This window comes from Anarhichas minor, unplaced genomic scaffold (assembly GCF_050575085.1).
Source record: "Anarhichas minor isolate MPS153535 unplaced genomic scaffold, ASM5057508v1 ptg000145l, whole genome shotgun sequence".
NCBI lineage: Eukaryota > Metazoa > Chordata > Actinopteri > Perciformes > Anarhichadidae > Anarhichas > Anarhichas minor.
Genome location: NW_027466591.1, coordinates 145,466 through 173,054, shown reverse-complemented (window position 1 = coordinate 173,054; position 27,589 = coordinate 145,466). Strand labels below are relative to the sequence as shown.

General features: G+C 45.1%; 2 protein-coding genes across 5 annotated transcripts in view; one reads left to right on the top strand and one right to left on the bottom strand.

Moving 5' to 3' along the window:
* immp2l (inner mitochondrial membrane peptidase subunit 2) overlaps window positions 1-27,589 on the bottom strand; it is a 108,005-nt gene that overhangs the window by 26,448 nt on the left and 53,968 nt on the right. The window lies entirely within an intron of this gene.
* On the top strand, window positions 8,958-11,198 carry LOC142943623 (leucine-rich repeat neuronal protein 3-like). Its single transcript, XM_076085224.1, has one exon. The coding sequence runs from the start codon at window positions 9,081-9,083 to the stop codon at window positions 11,196-11,198; it is 2,118 nt and encodes a 705-aa protein (XP_075941339.1). The 5' UTR covers window positions 8,958-9,080.

The following is a 27,589-nucleotide window of genomic DNA, read 5'->3' as shown; positions in this document are numbered from 1 at the left end:
GTCTGAACCGCCTCCTCCAGAAGAAACAGAGAAGTCTGCACGGAAGGAGCTTTGGATCAGAATATCAGCAAAAAATATCAATATTCTGGGGTTTGGTTTTTGTTTTAAAGCCTAGAAATTAAATGAAAGCCGGTGATTTGCATCAATAATCACACGTCAACAATGAGACTCTGTTTCTCTTCACATTTTGCTTCAGGAAGAAGTGGAAAATAATTATTATAATAATTATAATCATTATTATAAAAATATATTTTTTTACCTAATTTAGTATTTTACGATCTTTTCCTGAACATATTTTAGTATTTTACGATCTTTTCCTAAACCTAAACCTAACTAAGTTGTGAAGATGGACGTCTATTTTGTGTTGCTGGACGAGAAAAACACACGAAAAATGTGTAACTTTTTCATAAGAGTGTGAGGATGTGTGAGGATACGTTGTTTCATGACAAAAAATATAGAACACCGACCTCATCTTTCAATGTCCGTTCATGACGTATTGATGCAATCATCTAAAATACTAAACTCGTGGTTCATATCAAAGACTTCGTACATCTCAGAGTCAACACACAAACCCAGCTACACGTGTACGTCACAAAGCAACAAACAGAGGTCACGCTGTTAAACTGTGTGTGTGTGTGTGTGTGTGACTGTGTGTGTGTGTATGTGTGTGTGTGTGTGACTGTGATGTGTGTGAGACTGTGTGTGTGTGTGTGACTGTGTGTGTGTGTATGTGTGTGTGTGTGTGACTGTGATGTGTGTGAGACTGTGTGTGTGTGACTGTGTATGTGTGTGTGTGACTGTGTGTGTGTGTGTGTGTGTGTGTGACTGTGTGTGTGTGTGTGTGTGTGTGTGTGTGAGACTGTGTGTGTGTGACTGTGTGTGTGTGTGTGTGACTGTGTGTGTGTGTGTGTGTGTGTGAGACTGTGTGTGTGTGTGTGTGTGTGTGAGACTGTGTGTGTGTGACTGTGTGTGTGTGTGACTGTGTGTGTGTGTGTGTGTGTGTGTGAGACTGTGTGTGTGTGACTGTGTGTGTGTGACTGTGTGTGTGTGACTGTGTGTGTGTGTGTGTGTGTGTGTGAGACTGTGTGTGTGTGTGTGTGTGTGAGACTGTGTGTGTGTGACTGTGTGTGTGTGTGTGTGACTGTGTGTGTGTGTGTGTGTGTGTGTGAGACTGTGTGTGTGTGTGTGTGTGTGTGAGACTGTGTGTGTGTGACTGTGTGTGTGTGTGTGACTGTGTGTGTGTGTGTGTGTGTGTGTGAGACTGTGTGTGTGTGACTGTGTGTGTGTGTGTGTGACTGTGTGTGTGTGTGTGTGTGTGTGTGTGAGACTGTGTGTGTGTGAGACTGTGTGTGTCTGTGAGGGTAATTAACAGTAGACCGGCTGCTGATTAAAGAGAGAAATGTGACTCGTGGGAGTGGAAGCTAAGTGCAACTCCTGATGCTGGCGATGCTAACAAGGAGGAGGAGGAGGAGGAGGAGGAGGAGGGAACAGACTCACATGGGACTGGTTTAATGGTAAATCGATGGCGGATGGAGGGAGGAGAGAAGGAGGGATTTAGTGCAGAACCGTTGATGTTATCTGGATGTTTTTAGGGATCTCGTCCTTTTTAGTTTCACGCCAGTGAAATGCGTTAAAGAGAGAACACGTTGTTCTGTCTCGGCTTTCTGCTGCTTGAGTCTCATCGATGCTTTGATTTAAAATAATATCATGTGGTCGTATTGATCCAGTCTAATCCACATCAGTCACATTCATTTAACCCTTTGAAGCGTTATCATTCTTCTCTATTCTGTCACTTCTTAGAGATATTTGTACTTTTGAGTATTTCCTTTTTCTGCTACTTTACATTTCTACAGAAGCTTTCAAACAAGGTTTGTTTTGATTATCAACGACCCCATTTCTGTTTTAAATAACATTTCTGAAGTCATGAAGATGACCGAAATCATGACCGATGTCTTCACAACTTCCTTTCCTCTTTGTCGCAGTAAAGAACCCCAACAGCTCCAGTCAGACCAGTGAGCACACACCGAGCACACGGGCTGCATTTCACATCAAGTCTAAACTGTTGAATCAGACCAGACAGAAACAGAGACGAACAGCACAGATGGAAGACAGAACTCCTCAACCTGCTCCAGTTTAAGTCCAGACCAGTTATTCAGAAGTTATTAATAATCTGAGTTTCCGTGAGTCACACCTGTCATCAAGTCCTCAGAAGTGAACACCGTGATGTTGTTATAAAACATAAAAACAATCCCGTAATGTTGTTATATTTGGTGCACAGTCATCAGCAGTTATTCTCTTAATGTATTCTGACCGTCTCTCATCACAAAACGACGAGTTTACTGTCAAATATAAAATGAATCATGATATCTGTTAGTAGTACCGGAAATAGTTGGAACGGGTGGCGAGTGTCAGAAAAAGTTTTCTTTCAAAGTAAATAAACATGTTGTGTTTCTCCTACAAAATAGACCTGATGTTGCACATTAGTTGTATATTAATGTCATTTCTAGGACATATATATATATATATATATATGAAGCATCTGCCTCCTGATGACCGAGCTCTGACGTCACCGGGCTCTTAATTGAGTCTCACGCTGAGGTTCTACTGCAGCTGTCGGCGCTGCTGGAGGAGATAATCCTCCTCTGCTGCGTCTTTATTTAGTTCTTTAATCAGCACTTCCTCTTTCTGTGAAGCAGAAGATTAACGTGTTCCGTCAGACTGGCAAACTAAAAAATGCCGGCAAAGAGAGACGAGGTGTTTGGATTTTGTTGAGGTAATTTCCTAGAAATGATATAAGTACGGAAGACCAAAGTTGTCTAATGTCAAAATGAAATGAATATCTGAAAGTGTTGAGATCAGCTCAGGTCCACACTGAGCTGGTTCAGAACATGTTAGGATATGTATTAAATTAAAGTGCTTTACATATCAGGGTGTGTTGTACAAACATCACAAAAACAAGAAATACTCTTCTACAAATATATGTGTCTAGGGCTTTTATTGTGAAAGGTAAGATCTGGTCTGCGTTGGTGTACCTTTGAAAGTTTATTCTGTGTGAAAGCTCAGAAAAATCCACTTTGTTCGGGAACAAGAAATGCGAGTTACTGTGTAACATTAGTTCTGTGTGAAAGTTTTTCTAATAAAAAATCGGGTCGAAAAAATACGTTGACGTTGAATTAATCAAAAAACAACAAAAAATACCTGAAATGTTACATTTATATATTATTGTATTTTATAGTCATATCGGTGATATTTGATCCTCACTTCTGCACTATTTTAGGTATTAGTTTCTCATTTTCCTGTTTTTATTATTTTCTTGCAAATAGTTTGATTATTAATAAAAGGAAGCAACAACTAACTGAGTAAAGATAAATACTTTAACACATGTTTGTATAGAGAACAGGATCAGGGCCACATGGGAACAATAATGTGAGTTCTGAGTTTTAAGTCAGAATTAGTGTTTAAACAAAACTCAGAAGTAAAAGAAAACCTGTTTCCACATGTCACCGTATTTATCTTCCATACATTTTATAAATCTAATCAAACACACAGACAGATGCTTTGAGTTAACAACATCTCACTATTTCCACCTTTGTTCATGACGGACGTGACTCACAGTTCACTCAGTGAGTGTGTCAGGTACACACAGGTGAGTTTAGGCTCTTGTGAGGACATTCTCAGTCGAGTCTCCTCGCTGTGATTCAGGCTCTGGAAACAGACGCAAACATCTGGTCTGGAGCAGCGTCGATGGCGCTTTAGAAGTACATTGGATAGAAGTTGAGATCTGCTGAATGAGATGTCCTTGAGAGGTAAAAAGCACTCTTTTGTAATTCTTCATCAAAAGGAAGTAACGCAGCCTTCTCTCTCCCGGGGGGGTCAGAGGTCAGAGTGGGCGCTCGGTATCTTCTGGTGTTTCAGGAGGTGGAGGACAGCAGCCTGCTGACTAAGGGTTAAAGGGTTAAACTGACATTTACAGCTGACACCGTCAGTCTGCAGGGAGGAGAGTAAATAACAAGAAATCTAGAGAGAAGGACGCTCGGACACGTCCTAATACCGTTTGGTTTGACGCATCAGAACACAGTTATTGATGAGATCATGTTTTTAGTTTATTTTGACATTCAGAGCTTCTTTCAATGAAACTTGGTTTGTCATATTTTACGATGAGGGCCATGACATCATATCAGTTTGAACAGGAATGACATCACATTAATTCATTAATAACTGCGTTTCCACTCAAAAAAAGTTCCTGGTATTTTAAGTCTCGCAACTGCTTTAAAGTAACTAAAAGGTTCCTTCAGGTGGTCGTCTGTATTTACTGAAGCACGATGAATGTAAGAAGTGGGCGGAGTCATCGTGTCGTCTCTCGTTGGTTTTGAAAACTTGACTTCGGCATTTTGTTTTTTTTGCAACCAATAAACAGGAAGTGACCATATCTGGACTGAGGAGGAGTGACGTAGAGACGCCGTATACGTCTCTGGTAGAGACCTGTCAATCACTGTGTAGCCCCGCCCTAAAGCATCCCCTGCTTTATGGTCTGTTTGACTCTAAATGGACCATAATGTACTAAATGAACATCATGCTGTATTGAAGAACACTTGAAACTAGAGATTGAGACCATAAACTCATGTTTACAATGTTTACTGAGGTAATAAATCAAGAGAGAAGTAGAGTCATTTTCTCATAGACTTCTATACAACCAGAGGAGTCGCCCCCTGGTGGTCAGTAGAGATAATGCAGCTTTAAGACACTTCCTACAAGGCAGAACCTGAGGTTGCTGCCTGGTTTGACCAATCATCCCTGCAAACCCCACCCCTAAAGTTCCTCTACTTACCGGAAGTATTTACCTCCTGACCGGGGTCTTGTTGGGGGATAAGACGTCCCTGTAACTAACTGTAGACTCTGGTTCCTGCTGTCAAAACGTGGCTATTGACACCGTTTGGTGGAACTTTTAACAATGTGTCTTCTCAGAAACCGTTGTTTGCTTTGATAAAAAATTCGTTGTGACATTTCTGTCATCTCCAGTGATTAGACAGCGTTCTTCATCTGTGATCCATCAGTTAAAAGAAATGGAAAGTCTGGTAGTTTCTAACTTGACGTGATAGCGGCGAGCCGCCTGTAGCTGTGAGTGCTGAATAAAACATGGCGGAGTGGGACCACTTTATGAGACGTCTGCCACATTAAGACCGAAGAGCCCTCTCTCTCTCTCTCTCTCTCTCTCTCTCTCTGCTGTATAAGAATATACATAAATATTTCACATTTGGGCGGCTTTAATCCATTCACAGAATGTCAATACTCAGCACTTAAAGTGCTCAAGCTGGCGGTCCTGCCGGGTCACAGAGAGCTGCTCTCTGGTCTGCTCATAGGATGCATCACTAAACAATCTGAACAGCAAACGGGAGATTCTTTCTCTCTTTCTGTGTGAATGGATGGAGCTGAAACCGGGTCTTCTTCAGGCAATGAGATGAATGCAGACTAGGACCTCTGACCTCTGAGGTCCTGGCGCGTCAGGAGAACACAGCTGTGTGAAGGGCTGTGAGGAGAGAATCCTGCGGGCCAATCACAGCGTAGCGCGGTCCAGCTCTGACTCTCATCAATGGTCTCAGGCTGGTTTAGTGGATTCAGGAGACAACCTCCGGTTCTGAAGAGTGAATCCAAAGCTTCATGTGTTAAAGCTGCATTCTCTCTAGTGTCCACCAGGGGGCGACTCCTCTGGTTGTATAGAAGTCTATGAGAAAATGACTCTACTTCTTATCATGATGTTGTTGTGGCAAACAACTTGAATAAATCCAGTCGGTTGAAGGAGATGTTTTCAATATGGAATAGATATTAGAGATGGAATTAGGTTTATCTTTTGTTTTTAACGCATCAATGTCGGATCGGTACTCGCTATCTGTCGATGTTCATTTATCGGAATCGGTATTATATTGTAACAGACTGAAGACATATAATGTTAACCTGTTATGTTAGATGTTATGGTGTTTACAGAAAGTGTTCTAAGATGTTATATAAGATTGGTTCTTGCATTTACGGAGGTCAGTGAAGGCCTCATGCCTGGTGGGATGTTGTGTTTTGTGCTGGTAACGAGGAGAGTTAGTCTATGACCGGGAGCAGATGGTTAAAGATGTTACAGAACGTTAACAGTGTTGACTGTTTGTTGGCGTAGGCTACGGCCCACAGTAGCCTGTGTACTGTCCGCAAATAAAGGACCACAAGAAAAGAACGTCTCGTAGCTTTCCTGAGTAAGGGTCGCTACATTATGTATTCATATATAACTCTATATATGTGATAGTAGTTCAGATGAACACCAGTGGAACTACTCGTGTATCCTTCAGGACATATTGTTCCTCCTGCCGCTCTGCACATGAATCACTGCTGCCAATTATGTACAGTCGTCACATTTCATCTACAAGGAGAAGCTGTTATCCTGAAATGTAGAAACAAATCTGGATCTCATTTACATAAAATTGGCTTTCAAGCTAAAATAAAAAGCACACTTCAACATTTCAAACCTGGAAAATCAGCATATTCTGCAGATATACCTATAAATCTATATTCATGGAATCATGAAAGGCAGCCACCACTCTACGCAACCGTGTGTGTGGGGGGGGGCACAGCAGCGTCTCATGAGAGCACACTTTCCAACCAAAAGAGAAGTAACATCCACCGTTTAACGCTCCGTTTAACATCCAAACCACGCTCGCTTCATTAGCATATGAGTTGTTTTTGTTGTAGCCTAAATACTGTCCAGAAACGTGTTGTTTCCATCTCTGCGGAGGGACGATTACATAACACTAAAGCGTTAGATACAGTACACTTCCCCCTCTCTCGGGTGAAGGAGACGGATGCCTGCGAGGGTCTTAATGAGCTGCATGAGAGCCGAGGAGTGACGGGAACGTGGAACCACGTAAGAAACATGAGTGTGTTGTAACGTTCCTGTCCTGTAACCGTTAACGGTGCTTCACTCAGATGATCGCAGACACATCTTTAAGGGAACTCTTTTCAAATGTCGCAAAAAAGAAAGTAAAGAAGGAAACGCCTTTCCATCAACTGGTTTGGAGCCAATGAACTAAGTCTAAGGAAAGTGTAGTTCCATCACATGTTAGCGCTGCAGGCTACTCTTTACCCATGGCTGTAATCTGCCAGTAAGCACACACACATATACATATATACATATATATATCTGATCAATTGAACTTTGAAGTTTGATCAAATCTTTGCTCTTCCATACAGCTTCTTCAATGCGGTACTTCAAAAAGATCATAGAAATACATTGATGGAAACACGTAGAAGTGTTCTTAACGTCAGTAGAAGGTGTAATCCCCCAAATGCTCCATTTCAAGTGTTGCATTAAATATCATATTTAAGTAAAAGTAAAACTGTCAGAATAGTAGTTTGGAGTGAAAGGAACACCATTCCAAATGTGTTACTGTGCTTATGTACAGTGTCTCGCTGACAAGTCCTCCAAACTACATGAAAGCGACCAATATGAGTATTTTCTGAGCAGACAAACCAACACTACTTTGGTTTGGGGAAGTATTGTGGTCGTACTACTCAAAGAATATCTCCTGCACGATAACAACACCAGGTTACTTCTTCACTGTGGTCGTACTACTCAAAGGGCTCCACCAATCCTTCCCCCTTTAAGTGAAGCACAGGTACCTCAGAAGTATTGTTTTTGTATCAAAGCCTCGTATCTCTTCTTCTTCTCTGCTATTAACACATCAATGAGCCTCACTGTTGTTCCTGCGTCACCACCTCAGAGCCAAATAAGTGGGATTTGTCACTAAGCTCAAAAAACAAGATATCTAATACAGGCCTTTTCTATTAAATATGTATATTTAAGTATATGTGCTTGAGCAGTATTAGTAAAAGTATCTGAAGGGAAACAGTTGGGTCAACACTGTCATACTTTAGTTCTTCTTCTGTGAGGATGAAGTGAGAGAGGAACCATAAATAGGCTGATGTATGCAGCTCGTCCTCATCAGCTGCTCACAGCTTCATCTACTGTCGTACACTCAGCGGTGGCTTCTGCACTCAAGGTCACAAATTAATCAAAACGTCAATATGTGCAGTCGACATAAGCAGAAAAAAAGAAGCCCCGCCGCCGTCGGCCTGTCACCTGCACCAACAACATTGATTCGGCGCCTCATGAATTATGCAATAAAAAAGCAGCTCGAGAGCCGCGGCGAGCTCGTCTCCACAGATATTTCGGGAGCCTCTACAGACCCTGGAGGTGGTGTGTGGCGGGCTGTTGTCTTGTGTGGGTGCATTGATAAGTGTGCACAGGTGTTCACAGCAGGAGAGAGGTTCGTTAATTACAACACGGGGGGAACATGCATTGTTTTCCCTCTTGAATCAACAAACTCTGGAGCATCATCTCAGAGCTCCTTGTTTTCTAGGACACTTTATATGTTACTGCTCTGACTGAAATAGAAATAAAAACATAAAACCATCAGTCCGCTCTTTCGCCCTTCAGCCGTACAGAGAGACTCAAACATACCGTTGTTTTTGTTTCAAACCTGTCAGGAAACACACAGTCATGTTAATCATAACTTACAATCCCGGCGGTGCGAGGAGAGCGATAAAATCAAATGAGGCTGAAAAAGGCTTAATAAGTTTCAATATTCGCAAATGTCAATATGCCTTCACGGCTCTTCCGCAAGGTGTTAAATTGGACTTTTCTTTCTCTCCTGTCTCCCCAGATGGAAACTGACACAGGGTGATAGCGAGGGAGGATAATAATGATGGAAGGCAGAGCGATTTGTCCCCAGCCGGAGCCACAGCATCCCTCAACCGCCCCTCTGCCGCACAGCGCCGCTCCCTGAAGGATACGCCGACCGTGACATATCGCCGGCGCGCATGACAACCTGGCACGGACCGAACTGAAAAAGGCTGCCTCTCTTTGCCAAGAGCTGGAACAGGCAACAGGGACCAGAACGCTTCGGGGGGACCAGGCGTCGGTGGGAAATCCACTCTTGTCTCGCTGCATTAACAAATGAGCTTTTATTTGTGAAGTTAACGGCGCTAACAGCTGACTCCATAAGGGCCAATTACTGGCTGAAGGGAATACAAGGGGGGGCAAGATGAAGGAGACAGCAGTTGTGGCTTGTTTGCTGGCTGAGCTGTCTCTGGCTGCTTTTGTTCTGGCCTCAGAGGGGGCCGCTCGTTGCCCAGCATTGTGTCGATGTGAGGTACGACCCTGGTTCTCGCCCAGCTCTGTTTACGCCGAGGCTGCCACCGTGGACTGTAACGACCTGGGCCTCTCGGTGCTGCCGGAGACGCTCCCCTCGGAAACACAGGTGCTGCTGCTGCAGACAAACAACATCGTTAAAGTGGAGAAAACTTTGGAATACTTGGCCAACATCACTGAAATCGACTTGTCTCAGAATAACATTTCCTCTGTGAGCGATGTTTGTCTGGGGTCTCTCCCCCGGCTGCTGTCGCTCCACATGGAGGAGAACTGGATTCAGGAGCTGTCTGACAGCTGCCTCGCTTCCTTGCCCAACCTCCAGGAGTTCTACATTAACCACAACGTGATTTTCTCCATTAACCCCGCAGCATTTCGGGGCCTGAGTCGGCTGCTGAGGCTCCATCTCAATTCCAATCGACTGACAAGCATCAACAGCCAGTGGTTCCAGCATCTGCCCAACCTGGAGATATTGATGTTGGGAGAAAACCCCGTCATTGAGCTGTCAGACATGAACTTTAAACCCCTGGCGAACCTCCGGAGCCTCGTGCTTGCCAAGATGAATTTGACTGAAATGCCGGACAATGCTCTTGATGGCCTGGAGAATTTGGAGAGCATCTCATTCTTTGACAACTTGCTCAATCGAGTCCCACGAGCTGCGTTGACAAGAGTGCGGAATTTAAAGTTTCTGGATTTGAATAAGAACCCCATCGAGAGGATCCAGAGAGGCGACTTCATGGACATGATGCATCTCAAGGAGCTCGGCATCAACAGCATGCCGGAGCTCGTGTCCATCGACAGCTTTGCCCTGAACAACCTGCCGGAGCTGACCAAAATCGAGGCCACCAACAATCCCCGGCTGTCCTACATCCACCCCAGGGCCTTCTACAAGCTCCCCAGGCTGGAGACTCTGATGCTGAACAGCAACGCTCTGAGCGCGCTCCACCGCGGCACCATGGACGCCCTGCCCAACCTGCGAGAGGTCAGCCTGCACAGCAACCCCATCCGCTGCGACTGCGTCATCCGCTGGGTCAACATGAACCGGACCGCCGTTCGGTTCATGGAGCCTGATTCCCTGTTCTGCGTGGAGCCTCCGGAGTACCAAGGCCAGCACGTCCGACAGGTGCACTTCAGGGAGATGACGGAGATCTGCCTTCCTCTGATCTCGCCCGGGAGCCTCCCGGCTCGGGTCGACGTCAGCAAAGGGAGGTCTGTGTCGCTGCACTGCCGGGCGTTCGGAGAACCAGAGCCTGAGATCTTCTGGGTGACGCCGTCGGGTGACAGGATGCTACCCGGGAGCGTGTCCAATAAGTACTACATGCACCCCGAGGGAACCTTTGACCTCTACGATGCCACGGAGCAGGAAGCAGGATCATACACCTGCATCGCCCATAATCTCGTCGGGGCAGACCTCAAATCTGTGATGGTCGCTGTGGACGGATACGCCGCCCAGCATTCAAATCAACCTTTACAGGTGTACGTCACCTCTGTCCAGTCTCGTTCTGTCAGGGTTTCCTGGGAGAGCACGGGGGGTTTGGTATCACAACTAAAATGGTCAATTTTAGCCCACGGCAGCAGCGACCTCTTGATGCCATTCACAGCCAGGCTCCCCGCTGATGTCAAAGAGTACCACATCAAACGGCTGAAGCCCTCCACTTGCTACCGGGTCTGCGTTCAGGTCACTGCAGCACAGCCTGGATACAGCAAGGACTGTGTCAATGTGACCACAAAGGAGGCAGCAGCGACCCCGGGAGGGAACACCCAGAACTGGGACGGTCTCGTGATGGCTTCTTGTGCTGTGCTTTTTATCGTGGTCGCCGTGGCTTGCTCCATCATCTACACATCTCTGTATAGCCAAGTGTTTTACAGGAAACTGATAGCAGACCCGGCTGAGACCCTGCTGATTGCCAGCACTCATTGCTCCTCCTCATCATCTTCTTCTTTCCTGGAATTCGGTGTGTCTGGGATCAAGGTGAGGGCCACTGTAATAGACTTACTGGATGACTCCATGTAAGGAATGTCCTTGTCTGTAAGAGCACTTTGGAATTAAGCGAAGATGGAGAGTGATGGACGCTGGACAATGTAATTTACGAGCCCTCTTTTCAAAGACGTTTGATGGGACATTTTGCACTGGGACTGAAGCTGGGCGGCATCAGAGGAACATTCTCAAACATTTACATCAATGGCGAAAAGCAGAGACTATTTTGTATCTTAAACTGTCATTATAAGCTTAATCAGGCAGATCTCTTGACTATAATCTACATGGCTACTGGTCATTCATGCAGTGCAACCAGAGTGAAGCACAGCACAGGAACTATTCTGTCTTAAATACTTTGCTGAAGACGGCTTTGATGTCTGCAAAAAAAAAAGAAAAGAAAAAAAAGCATTTTCTTTGCTGTGTTACATTAAAACGGTGCCGAGCGAAGATAGTTTATAAAAAAAGATATTGTTAGTCTAGTGTACAATCAAGTCGACTATAACGGAAACAATTTTATGAACGAATACATTTTTCATTAAACCTGTGTGGTGTCTTATAACTACAATCTGTTCTTGTTACATTTGGACATTCTTTTACAACAAAACAACTAAACTCTTTGAAATGCAAAAATACTAATTTGTGTGGATGCGGTTCATAAATCTCGTGTCCGAATCCCATAGCAGCAGAATGTGTGAGGTCTGCTGTAGACAAACGCAATTACAGCAGCTGCCCTTCAAGGCAGGTGCTGTAACACTGTTAGGGAAATGCAATGCAATCTCAAACTGTGTGTGTGTGTGTGTGTGTGTGTGTGTGTGTGTGTGTGTGTGTGTGTGTGTGTGTGTGTGTGTGTGTGTGTGTGTGTGTGTGTGTGTGTAAAGAGCGAGGACATTGGAAACCCCTTGACTTTGAATTGCATTATATTCCCTTTCATTAAAAATCCAATATGGATTCCCAACACAAACCTCAGCGTGGGTGATGAATCGGCATCACGTGCAAACAGATGGGAGGCATTTATCAGCGTGACTCAGTCATAGATCAACCGAGTTTCAGCACCTTGGACAGGGCTTTTAGAGCACGGCCATTTGTCACCGCCAACGGGAGCTAAAATATGACCCATTAGAGGCGGGTAGTGAATAGGTCAGCAAGAACCGCAGCAACCCGAGCCATCCTCTCTTCCCCCGGTGTGACCCTGGAGAGACAATGCCGCCTGCTCGCTGCCGCCATCGCAGGGAACAGCTCAGCAACTATTGGGCTCGTTTGTTAAGCGCCTCGCATCAATATGGATGGTGGGGGGGGGGGGAGACAAATGGACCACAAAAACCAGGACAAAGTAGTTTCGGTCCCAAAAAGGACAGTGAACGAGAGCGGCCGACGCCTCACAGCGCCGATGTTACTGATGTGCTGTCCTCTCCCCGTACCAGATAACCCCGGACCTGGAGTTCATTAGAGAGTCTGCTGCGTCTACGCTGAAGAGCATTCTGGGTATTTAGGGGAGCGGCTGCGTGAGGAAAGGCAGGATTATATAAAAAAGGAGATGACTTGTCGTTTTACAGGCTTTTTTTTTCCTGCCTCACTTCTGCTTCTGGGTTCAACTCTGGTTCATGGAATGAAATGTCAACGTGTAATCCTCAGCAAACTAAATACAAACAGGAGAATCTCTTTTCAAACTCTGTCAAAAAATAAAAGACGATACAAGAAAAAAGGCTCCTCCAAGTGAGTAATCGCTCACTGCTGAGGGCGCGCACACAATATGTCGCGTCAGATCCAGTGGGGCGGGGGGGGGGGATGTCTCGAACAGAAATAGTTTTCTACGCAGCGCCACACACACAAACTGGCAGGTTGAATTAAATCCACACGGTGAAATTGAAACCGGGACTGAAATCTGCCTCGTCAGGAAAACCAATAACGCGAACGCATCGGGAGCCATCGCAGAGTTCACTGAACCCCAGAAGACCTGAACGCACAAATCTACATCATGACAACTCTCTTAGAGGTTCAGTAGTAACGGGACTGAACGTGTAACGTGTGTCCTGAGAATCACACTAACAACAAAAGGTCAAAATGTTTTTAAAATCATAAATGGTTTCATCTGAGGAGCATGAATGAGCTCCGCATGTTTCTCTGCAATCCGGTGATGAGATTATCTTGAAATGTCTTGTGTGGAAAGTTTGGATCTTGGTCTGAAGATGATGATGCTGCAGGAGGTTCGGGGGTTTTAATCATCTGGGCACCATGAATATCCACAAGAGTTTTGGTGGGAAATCAACTAGCAGATTTTTTTAAATTTCTTAATTGTTAAATATGTAGGTCTGAGTGTGGTGCAAGGAAAAAGCTCATGTGTTGAAAATGTAAAGGTTCATCATGAATGCGCTCAGATAATTCAATGGTAGTCTGCAGCTACAGCGAAGGTCAGGAAGTCACCAAATTAATTGGCGATCATGAAGCGGACCAACATCCCAGGTATTTGTTCCTCGTAAGATTAACTCGCATGTCAATATATGTTCTTTTCAAATCATTGTTTTTGTCATTTAATACAGAACGCATATATTGAAGAACAGCATCATCTTTTTCTGGAACGAGGTCCATTTTTCAGAGCTTTCGCACGACGAATAAAGACATCAACCAATCAGGTTGTGAATATATTTATAACACAAATACACAGACTGTAAATGAGACGTAGACGTAGTCATCATGACGTCATTGGTTTGTGGACTAACATTTTAATAATAATAATAATGTACTAAATGAACATCATGCTGTATTGAAGAAGACTTGAAACTAGAGATTGAGACCATAAACTCATGTTTACAATGTTTACTGAGGTAATAAATCAAGAGAGAAGTAGAGTCATTTTCTCATAGACTTCTATACAACCAGAGGAGTCGCCCCCTGCTGGACACTAGAGAGAATGCAGCTTTAACACATGAAGCACTGGCTTCACTCTACAGACCTGGAGGTTGGCACCTGGTCCGAACCAAGAGGACAAAGCCCTAGACTCCCGTTGTCTAAAGGCCTTTAGACTTATCAACAGTTAGTGGAGGTATTTCAGGGGACCAACCGCACTACGATCTCTACTATAGGATCACACCAGCAGCGCTAAAGACAAGCATCAGCGAGCACATTACTTATTTGAATCTGATGATCACATTATATAGTGTCCCATCTCTCGTCGCTGTGACTAATCTAATTAACGTTAAAATTATAAAGTCATGCATTCTGCAGATTATTCTCACGTCTGCGCAGGAAGCCGGTGATATCCCCCCGCACAGCTCCATTCATCCCCGAGTGACGCGCAGTGAATGAGATGCTGCGTTATCAGAATGGATGGTGATAATAAAGGCGGTGGGCATCACATTGTGGGTTATCTGTGCTGCGTCCTTCAGCGACAGCCAATCAGAGGTGGGCGCTGCTCCGCTGCAGACGGGATTAACTCGCAGATGATGTTCCTCACAAAAAAACAACAAAAAAACACGCCTGCTCATTAATCCCGAGCACGACGAGCAGACTTTACGATCAGCTGCATGACGATGACGATGATGATGATGATGATGATGATGATGATGATGATGCATGTGTGTCTCTGACCATCACTCACAGGATGATCAGTCGCTCCTCAGGTAGGAAATCACTCATCTATTCAAGGAAAGTAACGCGAGTGCAGCTCTGCAGGTTTTCTTGTCCCACAGTTGAGAGAGAAGTGTTTCATGGTCACTGGTCACAGAGGATTTGGGGTTTTTAGCGACTGTGTGCAAGTTTACATTTGACGGTTAAAAACGTTCTAGTGAGTATTTTAAATTGACTTCCTGTCCCTTGAGACAAAGATTAAATTGGACTGCTTTTAGGTTTATTGGTCGGGCTTCAACCTGTCTGCAGCTCTTCATTTATTAAAAATCATAAAAACATTACTATCTTTCTTTTTCCTTCTTTGCTTTCTTCCTACCTCCCTGCTGTGCTTCCTTGCCCCCTTTCCTTCCTTGTATCCTTTGTTTCAGCCTCCTGACCTCATCTCTCTTCCTCTTCCTCCTTCATCTCTTCCTCTTCCTCCTTCATCTCTTCCTCTTCCTCCTTCATCTCTTCCTCTTCCTCATTCATCTCTTCCTCTTCCTCCTTTATCTCTTCCTCTTCCTCCCTCATCTCTTCCTCTTCCTCTTCCTCCCTCATCTCTTCCTCTTCCTCCTTCATCTCTTCCTCTTCCTCCTTCATCTCTTCCTCTTCCTCCTTCATCTCTTCCTCTTCCTCCTTCATCTCTTCCTCCTTTATCTCTTCCTCTTCCTCTTTCATCTCTTCCTCTTCCTCCCTCATCTCTTCCTCTTCCTCCTTCATCTCTTCCTCTTCCTCCTTCATCTCTTCCTCCTTTATCTCTTCCTCTTCCTCTTTCATCTCTTCCTCTTTCTCCCTCATCTCTTCCTCTTCCTCCTTCATCTCTTCCTCTTCCTCCTTCATCTCTTCCTCCTTCATCTCTTCCTCTTCCTCCTTCATCTCTTCCTCTTCCTCCTTCATCTCTTCCTCTTCCTCCTTTATCTCTTCCTCTTCCTCTTTCATCTCTTCCTCTTCCTCCCTCATCTCTTCCTCCATCTCTTCCTCTTCCTCCCTCATCTCTTCCTCTTCCTCCTTCCATCTCTTCCTCTTCCTTGTTGATTCTTTCCATTTAACTCGTGACAAAGTGTTTTATCAAACAATAATACTTAGACTTCTGATACTCAGCACATTTTTACTGCAAATACTTAATTTATTCAGCTAATTAAGAAACAGATTTGAGTTCTTATGATTAATCCTTTAATTGAATCATATACTTTGCAGCTGAGTGATGATATCCGCGGGTTCATCCTTCCATCCTAACTCCACACAGAACCTCACATACGACCAGTCGTCCTCCTCTAATGTCTGACAGTCGGTTGACTGAACACGTGCAGTTAAAAACATCCTCGAAATAAACCAAAGTCACAATTACCATGCAGAGAGTCAGAAGAAGCAGAGCAGCGAGATGCTCTGTGGGGAGAGCTTCACACGCTGGAATGTCTCTACGATCAGCCGCTGCTCGTTAAGGTTGTGACTCAATGGGCTCTTCTGTAGCAGCAGGATCCAGACCCCCGAGGTACCGGATCCGCTTCACACGTCTACCGCCGATGTGAGAGCGTCTTCGGCTACTCGACGACGGAGGGAAATTAAACAAAGCCTCCTCGTCTGCTGCAGGACGGCTCCTCTCGGAGGACAACAAAGGTGATGACGAGGCGGCGACGGACTCATCAAAGAAAGCCGAGCTTAATGAGCTCCGACTGCACGTTGGGTCCCAGCAGAGTCATATCTCTAGTCCTTTTATAATATACCATTACATCACCGGTGTTTACCCGCCACAATTCCTCCTCTTTCATTTCCCGCTAATAATCCGTGAGAACAGGCCTAACGATCCCGGCTGAAGGGAACTAATACCTCTCGTTACGACGCTTCCTGCTCTTAAAAATATAAATATATAAACGTCCCATTTCTCTGCTGCACGTTAGCGGGTAAAATGAACTCGGCGGGAAAGCAAAACTATTTTTCTCATGAATTATTACCCCCATTACAAACATTTGGAATCCAGGCCAGGCTCGCGGTGAGTAAGAAGCAGAAGCACATTTATCCAGCTCTCCTCCTGCAGATCCTCCTGAGCCTCGGAGGTAATTATTCTCCCGCTCACCCATTAGACTAAAACAACAGCGCTGACTTTGGGTGATCTTGGTTCCTGAGCTTTGTATTATTGGTTCAACGATGGAGAGTCGCAGATGGAGAGCGCTCGCTTAACCTCCGCTGGAGACAGACTGAAGCAGATCCAGAGTCTGTTGAGAGACGAGGTTGTTTCCAGTAGAGAAGCAGGAGCCGTTCTCTGATGAACGACTTCCTGCAGATGTTTCTTTGTTCTCCTTCGGCTCTGCTACGGTTTGACTCGGGACATCCTCACGGAGACATGCAGTCAATTCAGAGATTCAGTGTTTCAATCTCAGCAAATTCTTCATTCCAGACATGGAGGCTTGGATGAAGTGATGCCCAGGGACACATCGAGGTGGAGTGGAGGAGCCGGGAATCAAACCGCCGATCCTCTGGTTGAAGGACAACACGCCTTACCTCCAGGCCAAAGCCTGCTCAGTGTGTCCTTCTCACCGCCGTCATAAACGAGTTTGTCCAGATTATAGAACTTCTTTAGAAGAATTACTCATCATGTCCTCAAACATTACTTCTCGTAGGTAACTGGTTGAATCAGAGCTCCACTGGATGCAGACACCAGAGTATCAGAGACTGTTCTGGACCCCCACCTGAGTCCGATAGCAGCTTTCACACAAACAAACTAAGATAAAAACACCCTCGGGTCTGAAAAACATTGAAGGAAATCTCCCGTGACCCAGCCAGCAACCGATGTAACCGCCGGCAGGGGTTCTGACCACAGCTCCCCACAGCGAGCTGCTGGGATCAGATGTTTCCACCGCGGCCAAGAGATGACATCTTGATGCCTCGTTGCTTTGCATCAATAAGCGTCGTACCAGAAGCCTCCTGGAGGAGGAGGAGCCTGTAGTTCATTACCTGTAGATCTGCACGGCTCCCTGACCTCTCTGTGGCTGCTTTCATCTCTCCGCTTCCTCGTGGCTGAGGGAGTTCTGGGTCTCGCTCCGGGAGAGCGGGACCCAGAACTCCCTCAGCCTCCGCCTGAAAGGGCTCGCTCTATGATTACAACATTCTGGAATGAATAATTTACCTTCTCCTAATCACCCAGTAAGCTGCTTCATTTAAAAGCACCGGCTTCCTCCTCGTGCAGCGATTAGAGCCGGGAGCCGGAGGTCGAGGGAGGAAGATTAGAGGAAGATTAAGAGACGAGGTTCTGTTGTTGTGAGCAGTCAGCGCCGCTCGTTACCGCTCGGCCAACAGTCGGGAGAGGTGACACCACCGTGATGCTGTGTTCCCAAAGCGGTTACATACAGAGACGCAAACGAGGGGAAATATTTCAACTTGAGCGAAAGATTTCCTGCGTGGGCGTTGAGATTCTCCTCCTGTCATCACTGACGTCCTGACGCTGTTCAATCAGAAATGGAGGAAGAATGTTTATGTATTTTATATATTGAGCTCTACGATACCTCATGTCAGCAGAGAGACCAGACGAAACGTGTATAAATGTATTTCTACAACGTTAGCTTAGCATAGCACTGATCGATCAGAGCTCCAGTCAGAAAACAAGTATTTAAGTTATTTGCTCGTCGTCCTGCTGAGAGAACTAACAAAACATGAATTCAGACTTTTTATAAATCAGCATCCTTATGTAGTTATTTCTGCCTCCTTTTAACCTGTTTATTGGGAATAAATCACAACAAAACGAGTCTCTTCCTTTGAGAACAACAGCTTCTCTGAAGGATCTATTTATGCCTTCAGCTGTGGGTGGATTCAGCTCTGCAGGACCGTGTACACATGCGTCTGGCCATGAAAGCTTTCTAAAAGCACAGATCTGACGATTTTCAGCAGGCCGACTGGCAACACTTATCTCAGCTGGTCTGCTCAGTCTGACGAGGCTCGGAGGAGAGTGCTTCAGTCGCAATGATTCCTCGCTGGAAGCGTTGACACGGGGAGGGCTGCAGCGGACCAATGACAGAAGGCGGTGGTCGTGAATGAGTAGCTGGCGGGCGGAAGTGGCTGCAGCCCACTGAGTGTGAAGCCGAGCCGAGAGAGAGCTTCTCAGGCAGAACAATAACTGTTTTAAAAATACACGAGAGTCTGTAGGTTGTTGAGAAGAGACACGAATAGTTGTGTAACACAAGAGCAAGAGAGAGAGGTTCAAACTGTGCTTACTTATAACTGTTGTATGGTCTCTACATAATCATGCACAAGGACATATAGAGAACTCAAGAGCCACACGAGGAGCTGGATGAGTCCAACCAAGATATTATACAGACTGATGTATGAGGAACTCGTACAGGGTTCTCCTTAAAGCTCTCAATGTTCTTCAACCATCCTCGTCGGCGTAGTAAGAAGATATTGGAAATGCAAACCCACGAGTCTAATGGTGAGACTGCCCAACCCTCACAGATGCAGCGAGCATGAATCAAGCTTTACTGTAATCTGTTCAGGATTCAGCTTCTGTTCACTACGATGCTGTAGATCTGTAATAACAAAGCTCATCGGCCTGAAAACACAACAGAAAGGACTCCAATCAATGACGGGAGGCTTAAAGGCTGAGAAGATCATCCCGACGATGACTTAACTGTCACAGTCTGAGAGATCAAACTATTCCTTCATATCCTCTAAAATCCCCCCAATTTAATTGGTAGGAATCCGGCTAAATATAGACAGAAGTCAACGCGACCGTTCTCTCTGTGTTCAAACAGAAGCGGCGTCTCTGAACACGAGTCGTTCTGCGGCCTCAGCAGGGGAGAGTGATATGAGAGAGGCCTCTACAGACACAAAGCAGCCGAGGGAACCAGCATCTCTGATGTCTGTCTCAAACTACAGACGGAGAAAATCAATCATTTACTGATAAACCAAAAGAGCCGACTAGGAAGCAACGCTGAAAGCCCAGAACACGCAGCTGTTTTGACAGCGAAACAGGAACCTGGACGGCTCATACGGGGAGGAAGGGCCGGACTGATCAACAGGCCGGAGGCTGTTCTGAGTCGGGCTGAACATTTCAAAAGCACAGAGAAAAATCTGCAGGTGTTCATTACACACCAGAGAAGAAATCATCGGATGGATGAAAATCACCACCAGTGGAACAAAAGGACGGAAGCTAAAGTCCTGAGGGGAGCTCTATCCACCATGTGGCCCTTCAGAACTCACACTCCAGAACAAAGTAGAGAGGTGCTCTCAGTAGAGGGCAGGTCTAAGGCAGGTGTGTCTGCAGCCACCACTGCTGTAATGTGTGATCGAATGAACCTAGAACTGGCTAACCCCTCCGTCCAGACTCCAATGACATACTTCATTCATTCAAAATCAAAAAGAAGCAGCGATGTATGCAGGCAATGGGCTCAACGTTATGTATGAGACACGTAAAAAGAACTAATTTAAAATCACAAAGCTGCCCGTTGTACTCAGCAGTTTGTGTCCTGGTAGTTCAGTTAGCTGTTAGCTGTTAGCTGTTAGCCAAACGCACCGTCCAAAACATTAAAAGGGAGCACACACTCCAGCTGGGGGTTCTGCCGAGTGAAGCTAAAGCTTCATGTCTTAAAGCTGCATTCTCTCTAGTGCCCACCAGGGGGCGACTCCTCTGGTTGTATAGAAGTCTATGAGAAAATGACTCTACTTCTCTCTTGATTTATTACCTCAGTAAACATTGTAAACATGAGTTTATGGTCTACAACACGTCATAAAAGGTGTACTGAGAACGTGTGAGTCAACGCAACCACGAGAGGTCCTTGAGCATGCAGCAGGAGGACAGACACAGAGATGCACACACACTCAACCGATCGCAATTTTTTCTGGTATCAATCTGAAAATCGCAGCCATGTGACATTACATCTGCCAGTAATGATGAAAAAATATAAATTATAAATGTTCAAAATCCCAATTTACTGGATTTAGGGACACAGTTGTCCTCTAACACAAAGACAAGGGGGTCAACTCCAACATCTGTTTGAACACATCCAGTCTGAGCTGATGTCTGGTAGACGTCCCCCAGGCCCTCCCTGCTAAATGTTTTCTATTCTGATGACTGGCGGTTGTTTGTTTCTAAGCCGTCGTCAGACTTGACCCGATATGTTTCTCTTCAATCAATCTGAGTCGCCCCTCTGTTCTCTGACGTCCACGCATGAGAAGAGAAGCAGCCTGAATGTCCGTCCACCCGTCCAGACCGGAGGACGCCTCGGTCGCTCCATTTGTCACCTCATGTAACCTCAGGCCGGAGTGATCAATGGGACAGTCTGGACTGTCGTGAGTTCTGCCCGCTGGTTAAATGCTCCGGGGATCGATGACATAATGACTTGCCGGACTTCATCTGCTCCAAGGTGTACTTTTTGGAGGCCAGACGGTCGTTTCCCCTCCTATTGAGTGCAGTGTACTGTGTCGGGGAGTCACTCCCCGACAGATGACAAGACGGGCGACTCAGAGAGAAAATAGATCCATCAATCTCCTCTTAACGCCGGAAAAAAACAGATGAGAAAACATTGGGCGGACATCGAGCTGGAATGTAACCGTCTCCATCCTGCGGTGAAAATGACCCGAATTCATCACCGGACGAATCTGCTCACAGAGAACACACTGCAGCACGCCAAGTCGAGCCGGGTCGCTATTGTCAATAAGTGTTTAAAGCTACACTGTGAGAGTTTTACAGCAGCTCATTTAAAGCCATACAAAGTGCAGAAGAGGGTGATTCATCTTCAGCGGTGAGCTGGTGGAGCGTTCAGAGAGCTCACGGAGATATAAACTCAGCATCTCTTCTACCTCCTCATCATAAAACCTCCCCACCTCAGCTACCTCACCGTGTTCAAAGGCTGCTTTTGTTCTGCAATGAGAGACATGATTCATCTCATGAATTGACAAACAGTTGATTTCTAAAGGATTGGAAAACAAACTGCAAATGTGTAGCTGTGTTTTATGGTTTGTTTTCAGGATCTTAACAGCGACTGCAGAGCCCTGATTGGTAATTAAAGGCTGGAATATGAAAGTGCTGTCAGTTGGAGTGTGACGTTAATGACACATTTGTCTGAATCATTGGCGATTAGCTGTTCTGTCATTGTCTCACATCTATTTTAACCTCTTTCCACTTCCTCCTCACCATGTTTCAGGGGGGAGACAGGGCATCTTTGGGGGAGATAGCAGGAAGTTACCATAGTACATCATCCAAAAGATGGGAACCTGAAGATTCATCTGAGATGCATCTCAGCAGCGTGTCAAGTTGTCTCGTCATAAGTATTGGCATCTGGTTAGGCGCCTCTTCAAATGTTTAAAGTTTAGAGTTTAAAACATTATGATGGAAGTATATGATGACTCTGTCGCCGACGCGGAGGAATACAAAATGCATCATACATTGAAGAAGTCAAGTCGTTGAAAGTGAGACTCTCTGCAGATAAAAACCAGCTGAGAACGATCTGAATGATTTCTTTTTTGGTCTTTTATTTTAGGGTCAAACCCCCGCTGGCTGCTGCCTGGATCGCTGTCAGATCTGTCTTGGTGAGTGGCGGGCGGCCTCACACTGGACGAGCTCCAACGAGCTCCAACGAGCTCCAACGAGCTCAGCGTGATGAAATCAAACACGTTTAAAACACGCCGGCTGAGGAGACGGTGTGCAGTCTTCAACAGGAGAGGAAACCTACCTGTGCTTTTTTGGACTTTAATTTAATGGAAGTAATTCAGGTATAAAAGTCAGTGATTTAAGATTTCATCAGGAAGTTATGTACATAAAATGATGAGATAATAATGAAGGCATTTCAAAATGACAAAGGGATGTTTGTTAATTTATGTTTCACATGTGGAACCAAGATTCAGTCAAACAAACACAGGACCGGTCGGGTTCACTAGTGATAAAACAGCTGAGTGCATCTCCGACACCACGTTTGAGGGGATAACAGTTTGCGATGTGTTTGTCTAACAGCTAACGGAGCTACCGGTCCACACCCTGCTGAGTACCTCGCCGCCACTCAGCTGCTGCTACGCGGGCAGACATTTGGGTGAGTTTAGTGCGTTTTTGGTCTTGGCAAGATGGTACGACGCGTATTATAGGACATTGAGCTGATTGCCTGTGTGCATCGCTGCTTGTTTTGTGAGGGTTGTATTTATTTAAATCACACAATACAGAAGTGGTCGCTACAGACACAACTGGCAGAGATCTGCACTCCACTTTTCTAGTTTGGTGCTTAACTGTTTTGATACATTAATTCTTTAAGGAATGATATTATACTAAATGATATTAAATTCATTATCTGTTGACAGCTAAGTTCTGTGACCACATGTGCTTTGAATTCCAGAGGTTTTGTTGCTGTTTTATTGAAGGTCCAGTGCTCGGCCCCTCTGCGGGATGCGGAGAGACGGACTGAAATATTAAGAGGCTCTTATTAAAGATGGAAGTGGCCTCTGAAGAACAGGAGGGAGGAGGCGAACCAATAAACCCAGTGAGGTAATCGAGAGACAAGGAGAATAGGAGTCAAAGGGCAGACGTCCCTCACAGGAGAATAGAAACCAGCTGGAGATAAATCACCGCTGGCTAGAAGACGGACAGCGGCCGTCCCTTCCAGATGGCCACCTCCAACAAACCTTTCATCTTCAGAGAAAGAAAACAGACGCATACAACGTTCATGACACAACCTTCAAGAGATCCAAAACACCTCCAAACTTCTGCCGTGTTTTGAGCAAAGATTAAAATGCCTCCGGGCCAACCAGTAAGTGGGCTACTGGGAGCGCAGCCAATTCTGCCAGCAGCGCTTCTACGTTGTGACATGCTAATAAAATATTGATCCATATGACTTTACCATGTGTCCCTTGAATTATGCAGGACATAATGCACCTTATTAATATTCAACATGCTGTGCTTTCATTATTTTTTCACTTGCAAAAACATAAAGAAATCACTTAAAGGTTGAGGAAGAAAGTGAACTTTCTTTTTGCTGATCAAAGATATTTAAAGGCTTAATCAGTGTTTTCTCATTGTGCCATTTGTACTATACAGTATAGATAAAAAATGAATAAATAATGCTCACTCTGCACACGTTTAAAATGAAGGGGATGATGTGCATCAGCTGGATCAGCAGCTGAAGACTTCACACACATAATAATGGAGGTCCAGCTTGGCTTCATCACGATATGCGTCCTTCAACATCGAGTCTTCTGCAGATACTGAGTCTAATTCAATGCTTATATTACTGAAATGTTGATGTAATATGTATCTGACATGAGCCTCTTCATCCAAATACTGAAAGTCCTGATTCAAACTTATTTATATACATTTAGAAGCTTCAGTTATTAATGAGAATACACTTTTAACTGGAAGAAGGTGTCTCTGTTTGACCAACAGAAACGCTTAAGATGGTACGGTTTCCACATGGTGGAGCTTCTTCCCTCACACATGATCTTTGGCTGAGAGCATTAATGAGCTGATCTGAGCTGCCGCAGAGCGACATTTGTCATTTTAACCGATGAAAGTCAGCGCCGACTGAAAATAAGAAGCTACCTGAATTATTGTTCACACTGACGGGTGAATTCATAAAGTTTTGCATCTGACTGCATTCATCCATGAGGCAAAGTATAAATGTTTTCCTTGTATTTGGAATTTAATATCCCAGTCTGTCAGTTCAGCAACTCTCTAAAGTTGCCAATAATTACTCTTTCATTGGCACAAAAAAAAGGTACATTTTGTCTCCAAAATCTACAAATTACCCAATTTTAATACGTGCAAATAGCACAGGAGCATTAAGAGGTTAAAGGTGCGTTTCACCCTCAGCGGACGCTTTGAGGATTAATGTTGTTTTTGTCCTCTTTGTGCAGGTTTAGAGGCAGGAAAAGAGCCCGAGCTGTGCTTACCAGAAGGAGAGAGTTCTCACGAGAGGGCTTATAAATAACATGATACATATCAATATAAATATTAGTAAACATCATGGTTTAGCTTAAAATAAGTACGTAGACTAAGTGAAATGTTAACAACTTAATATGAGTACGGAAAACACACAAACATTACCAACCAAACTTATAGCTAACGCATCACCACTTCAGGACACGGACGCCGGTCTGCTGGGTGACAGTCCTGTGTTTGTTACGTGTGTGTAATCTCTCCCTCTTGTTACACTACGTCACCTCCTCTGAGCGTGGTGTACCAACCAATGTGTATCAACCAGTGTGTATCAACCAGTGTGTACCAACCAGTGTGTCTCAACCAGTGTGTACCAACCAGTGTGTCTCAACCAGTGTGTACAACCAATGTGTATCAACCAATGTGTACCAACCAGTGTGTACCAACCAATGTGTACCAACCAATGTGTACCAACCAGTGTGTACCAACCAGTGTGTACAACCAATGTGTATCAACCAATGTGTACCAACCAGTGTGTACCAACCAGTGTGTACAACCAATGTGTATCAACCAATGTGTACCAACCAGTGTGTACCAACCAATGTGTACCAACCAATGTGTACCAACCAGTGTGTACCAACCAGTGTGTACAACCAATGTGTATCAACCAATGTGTACCAACCAGTGTGTACCAACCAGTGTGTACCAACCAGTGTGTATCAACCAGTGTGTATCAACCAGTGTGTATCAACCAGTGTGTACCAACCAGTGTGTCTCAACCAGTGTGTACCAACCAATGTGTACCAACCAGTGTGTACCAACCAGTGTGTACCAACCAATGTGTACCAACCAGTGTGTACCAACCAGTGTGTACAACCAATGTGTATCAACCAATGTGTACCAACCAGTGTGTACCAACCAATGTGTATCAACCAGTGTGTACCAACCAGTGTGTACCAACCAGTGTGTATCAACCAGTGTGTACCAACCAGTGTGTATCAACCAGTGTGTACCAACCAGTGTGTACCAACCAGTGTGTATCAACCAGTGTGTATCAACCAGTGTGTACCAACCAGTGTGTACCAACCAGTGTGTACCAACCAGTGTGTACCAACCAGTGTGTACCAACCAGTGTGTACCAACCAGTGTGTACCAACCAGTGTGTACCAACCAGTGTGTATCAACCAGTGTGTACCAACCAGTGTGTACCAACCAATGTGTATCAACCAGTGTGTACCAACCAGTGTGTATCAACCAGTGTGTATCAACCAGTGTGTACCAACCAGTGTGTATCAACCAGTGTGTACCAACCAGTGTGTACCAACCAGTGTGTATCAACCAGTGTGTATCAACCAGTGTGTATCAACCAGTGTGTACCAACCAGTGTGTACCAACCAGTGTGTATCAACCAGTGTGTATCAACCAGTGTGTATCAACCAGTGTGTACCAACCAGTGTGTATCAACCAGTGTGTACCAACCAGTGTGTACCAACCAGTGCTTACATTGCAGTCAGGAGAGACTACATGACATCAAATGAAAAAGAAAGAACGGCGTTGTTGCTCTATTACAACGTGATCAGTCTTATTTCTATATTATAAACAAAGCGATCATTAAGACCTGCTCCGGACATTTCAAGGCTAAACGATTGATTAACTCAAAGTACATTCAGTCAGTATCGGTGAGACTCCTCCTGTCATGAACTGAAGTGTTGAACACGAGGACACGTTGACCTGTTATTGGCACGAGATGAATAATAAGAGCATTGTAGTGTTCATCTCTTTGAAGACTATGGATGAACTTCACTAGAGCTACAAATAAAAAGGCCTCAGATCAAGACACGGAGAGCTCTGCCTCAGTCTCATACTGAGACGCTCGCCATCGCCTCCATCTGCATACAGTGAGGAAATTAAAGAGAAGAGTGCCCCAAATATTGCGTAAGAGCGTGATTGACAGGTGGCAGATAACGTAAACCTCTGTGTTATTAATGCTATCTCACGGAGAATAATGAGCCCTTCAGCAGCAGACGGTGATATGTTGACATGTGCCAGAGAGCTGTTTCCTGCTCAACGTGGCGCTTCCTCCCTCTGGATGGAGTCCGTATGTGTGTTGAAGAGATGTGACCTCTGATACCGATCTCCGTCATTATCTCCGCGTCCATTCAAAGCGCCCTTCAGGAACATCAGATAACCGTAACAATTAACTCTGACGTTCGATAGTTCAGAGCGGCCGACTGTCTGAGCGAGCAGCCTCGATGCTGCAGGTCAGCGAGGTGAGAACACAACACCGGCCTCCTTTACTGTAGGCAGAGGAAACACATTGCAGCTGTGGAAGCAGCGCAATGAACTCACGTCAAAGCTGTTTGCATCTGGAGACGTCTCAGCCTCCACACACTCTCATTACGTCTCCTTTTCTTCTGCTAACCTTCTGCTTCCAGGAGCAGATTTATCGCCTGATATTCTAGTAAACAATGTCTTCTCTAACGTCAACAAACACCACTCGGACACTTGGAGATGTGTCACCTTCCTCTGTTAGAACCAGGCGACGGAGGTTCTGTCCAGAGGAATATCTTTAAAGAGATCTAATTGTAGAATCTCTGCTCTTCAGACCATCTGTCTCTCTCAGATGTCGGCCTCCATCCTCCGCTCTGATGTTTACATCAAACACATTTGACTCGCTTTTTTTAAGGAGAAATTCCTCCCAAAAAACAGCAGTTAAACAGTTGGAGCCGACAACTGAGGACTAACTTTCTCTCTCTGGCTCCGTTTAGAGGTTTTACCGTCGTGTTAGTTCCTCCTGTGGAGAACGTAGACGATAAGTTTGTTGCATCCAGGGAAGTTTCTGCAGCTCTTGTCAGTAAATGTCAGCTTCTCTGTCAGATCATCACAATCAAAGAGAGGAGAGGACTTCTTTCTAGAGCCGCCATTTTGCACCGACCTAATCCATCTGAGAGCGGATTCTACACCCACAGGAGCAGTG

Coding starts and splice junctions, on each gene's coding strand:
- LOC142943623 (XM_076085224.1), top strand. CDS start 9,081: ATGAAGGAGACAGCAGTTGTGGCTTGTTTGCTGGCTGAGCTGTCTCTG.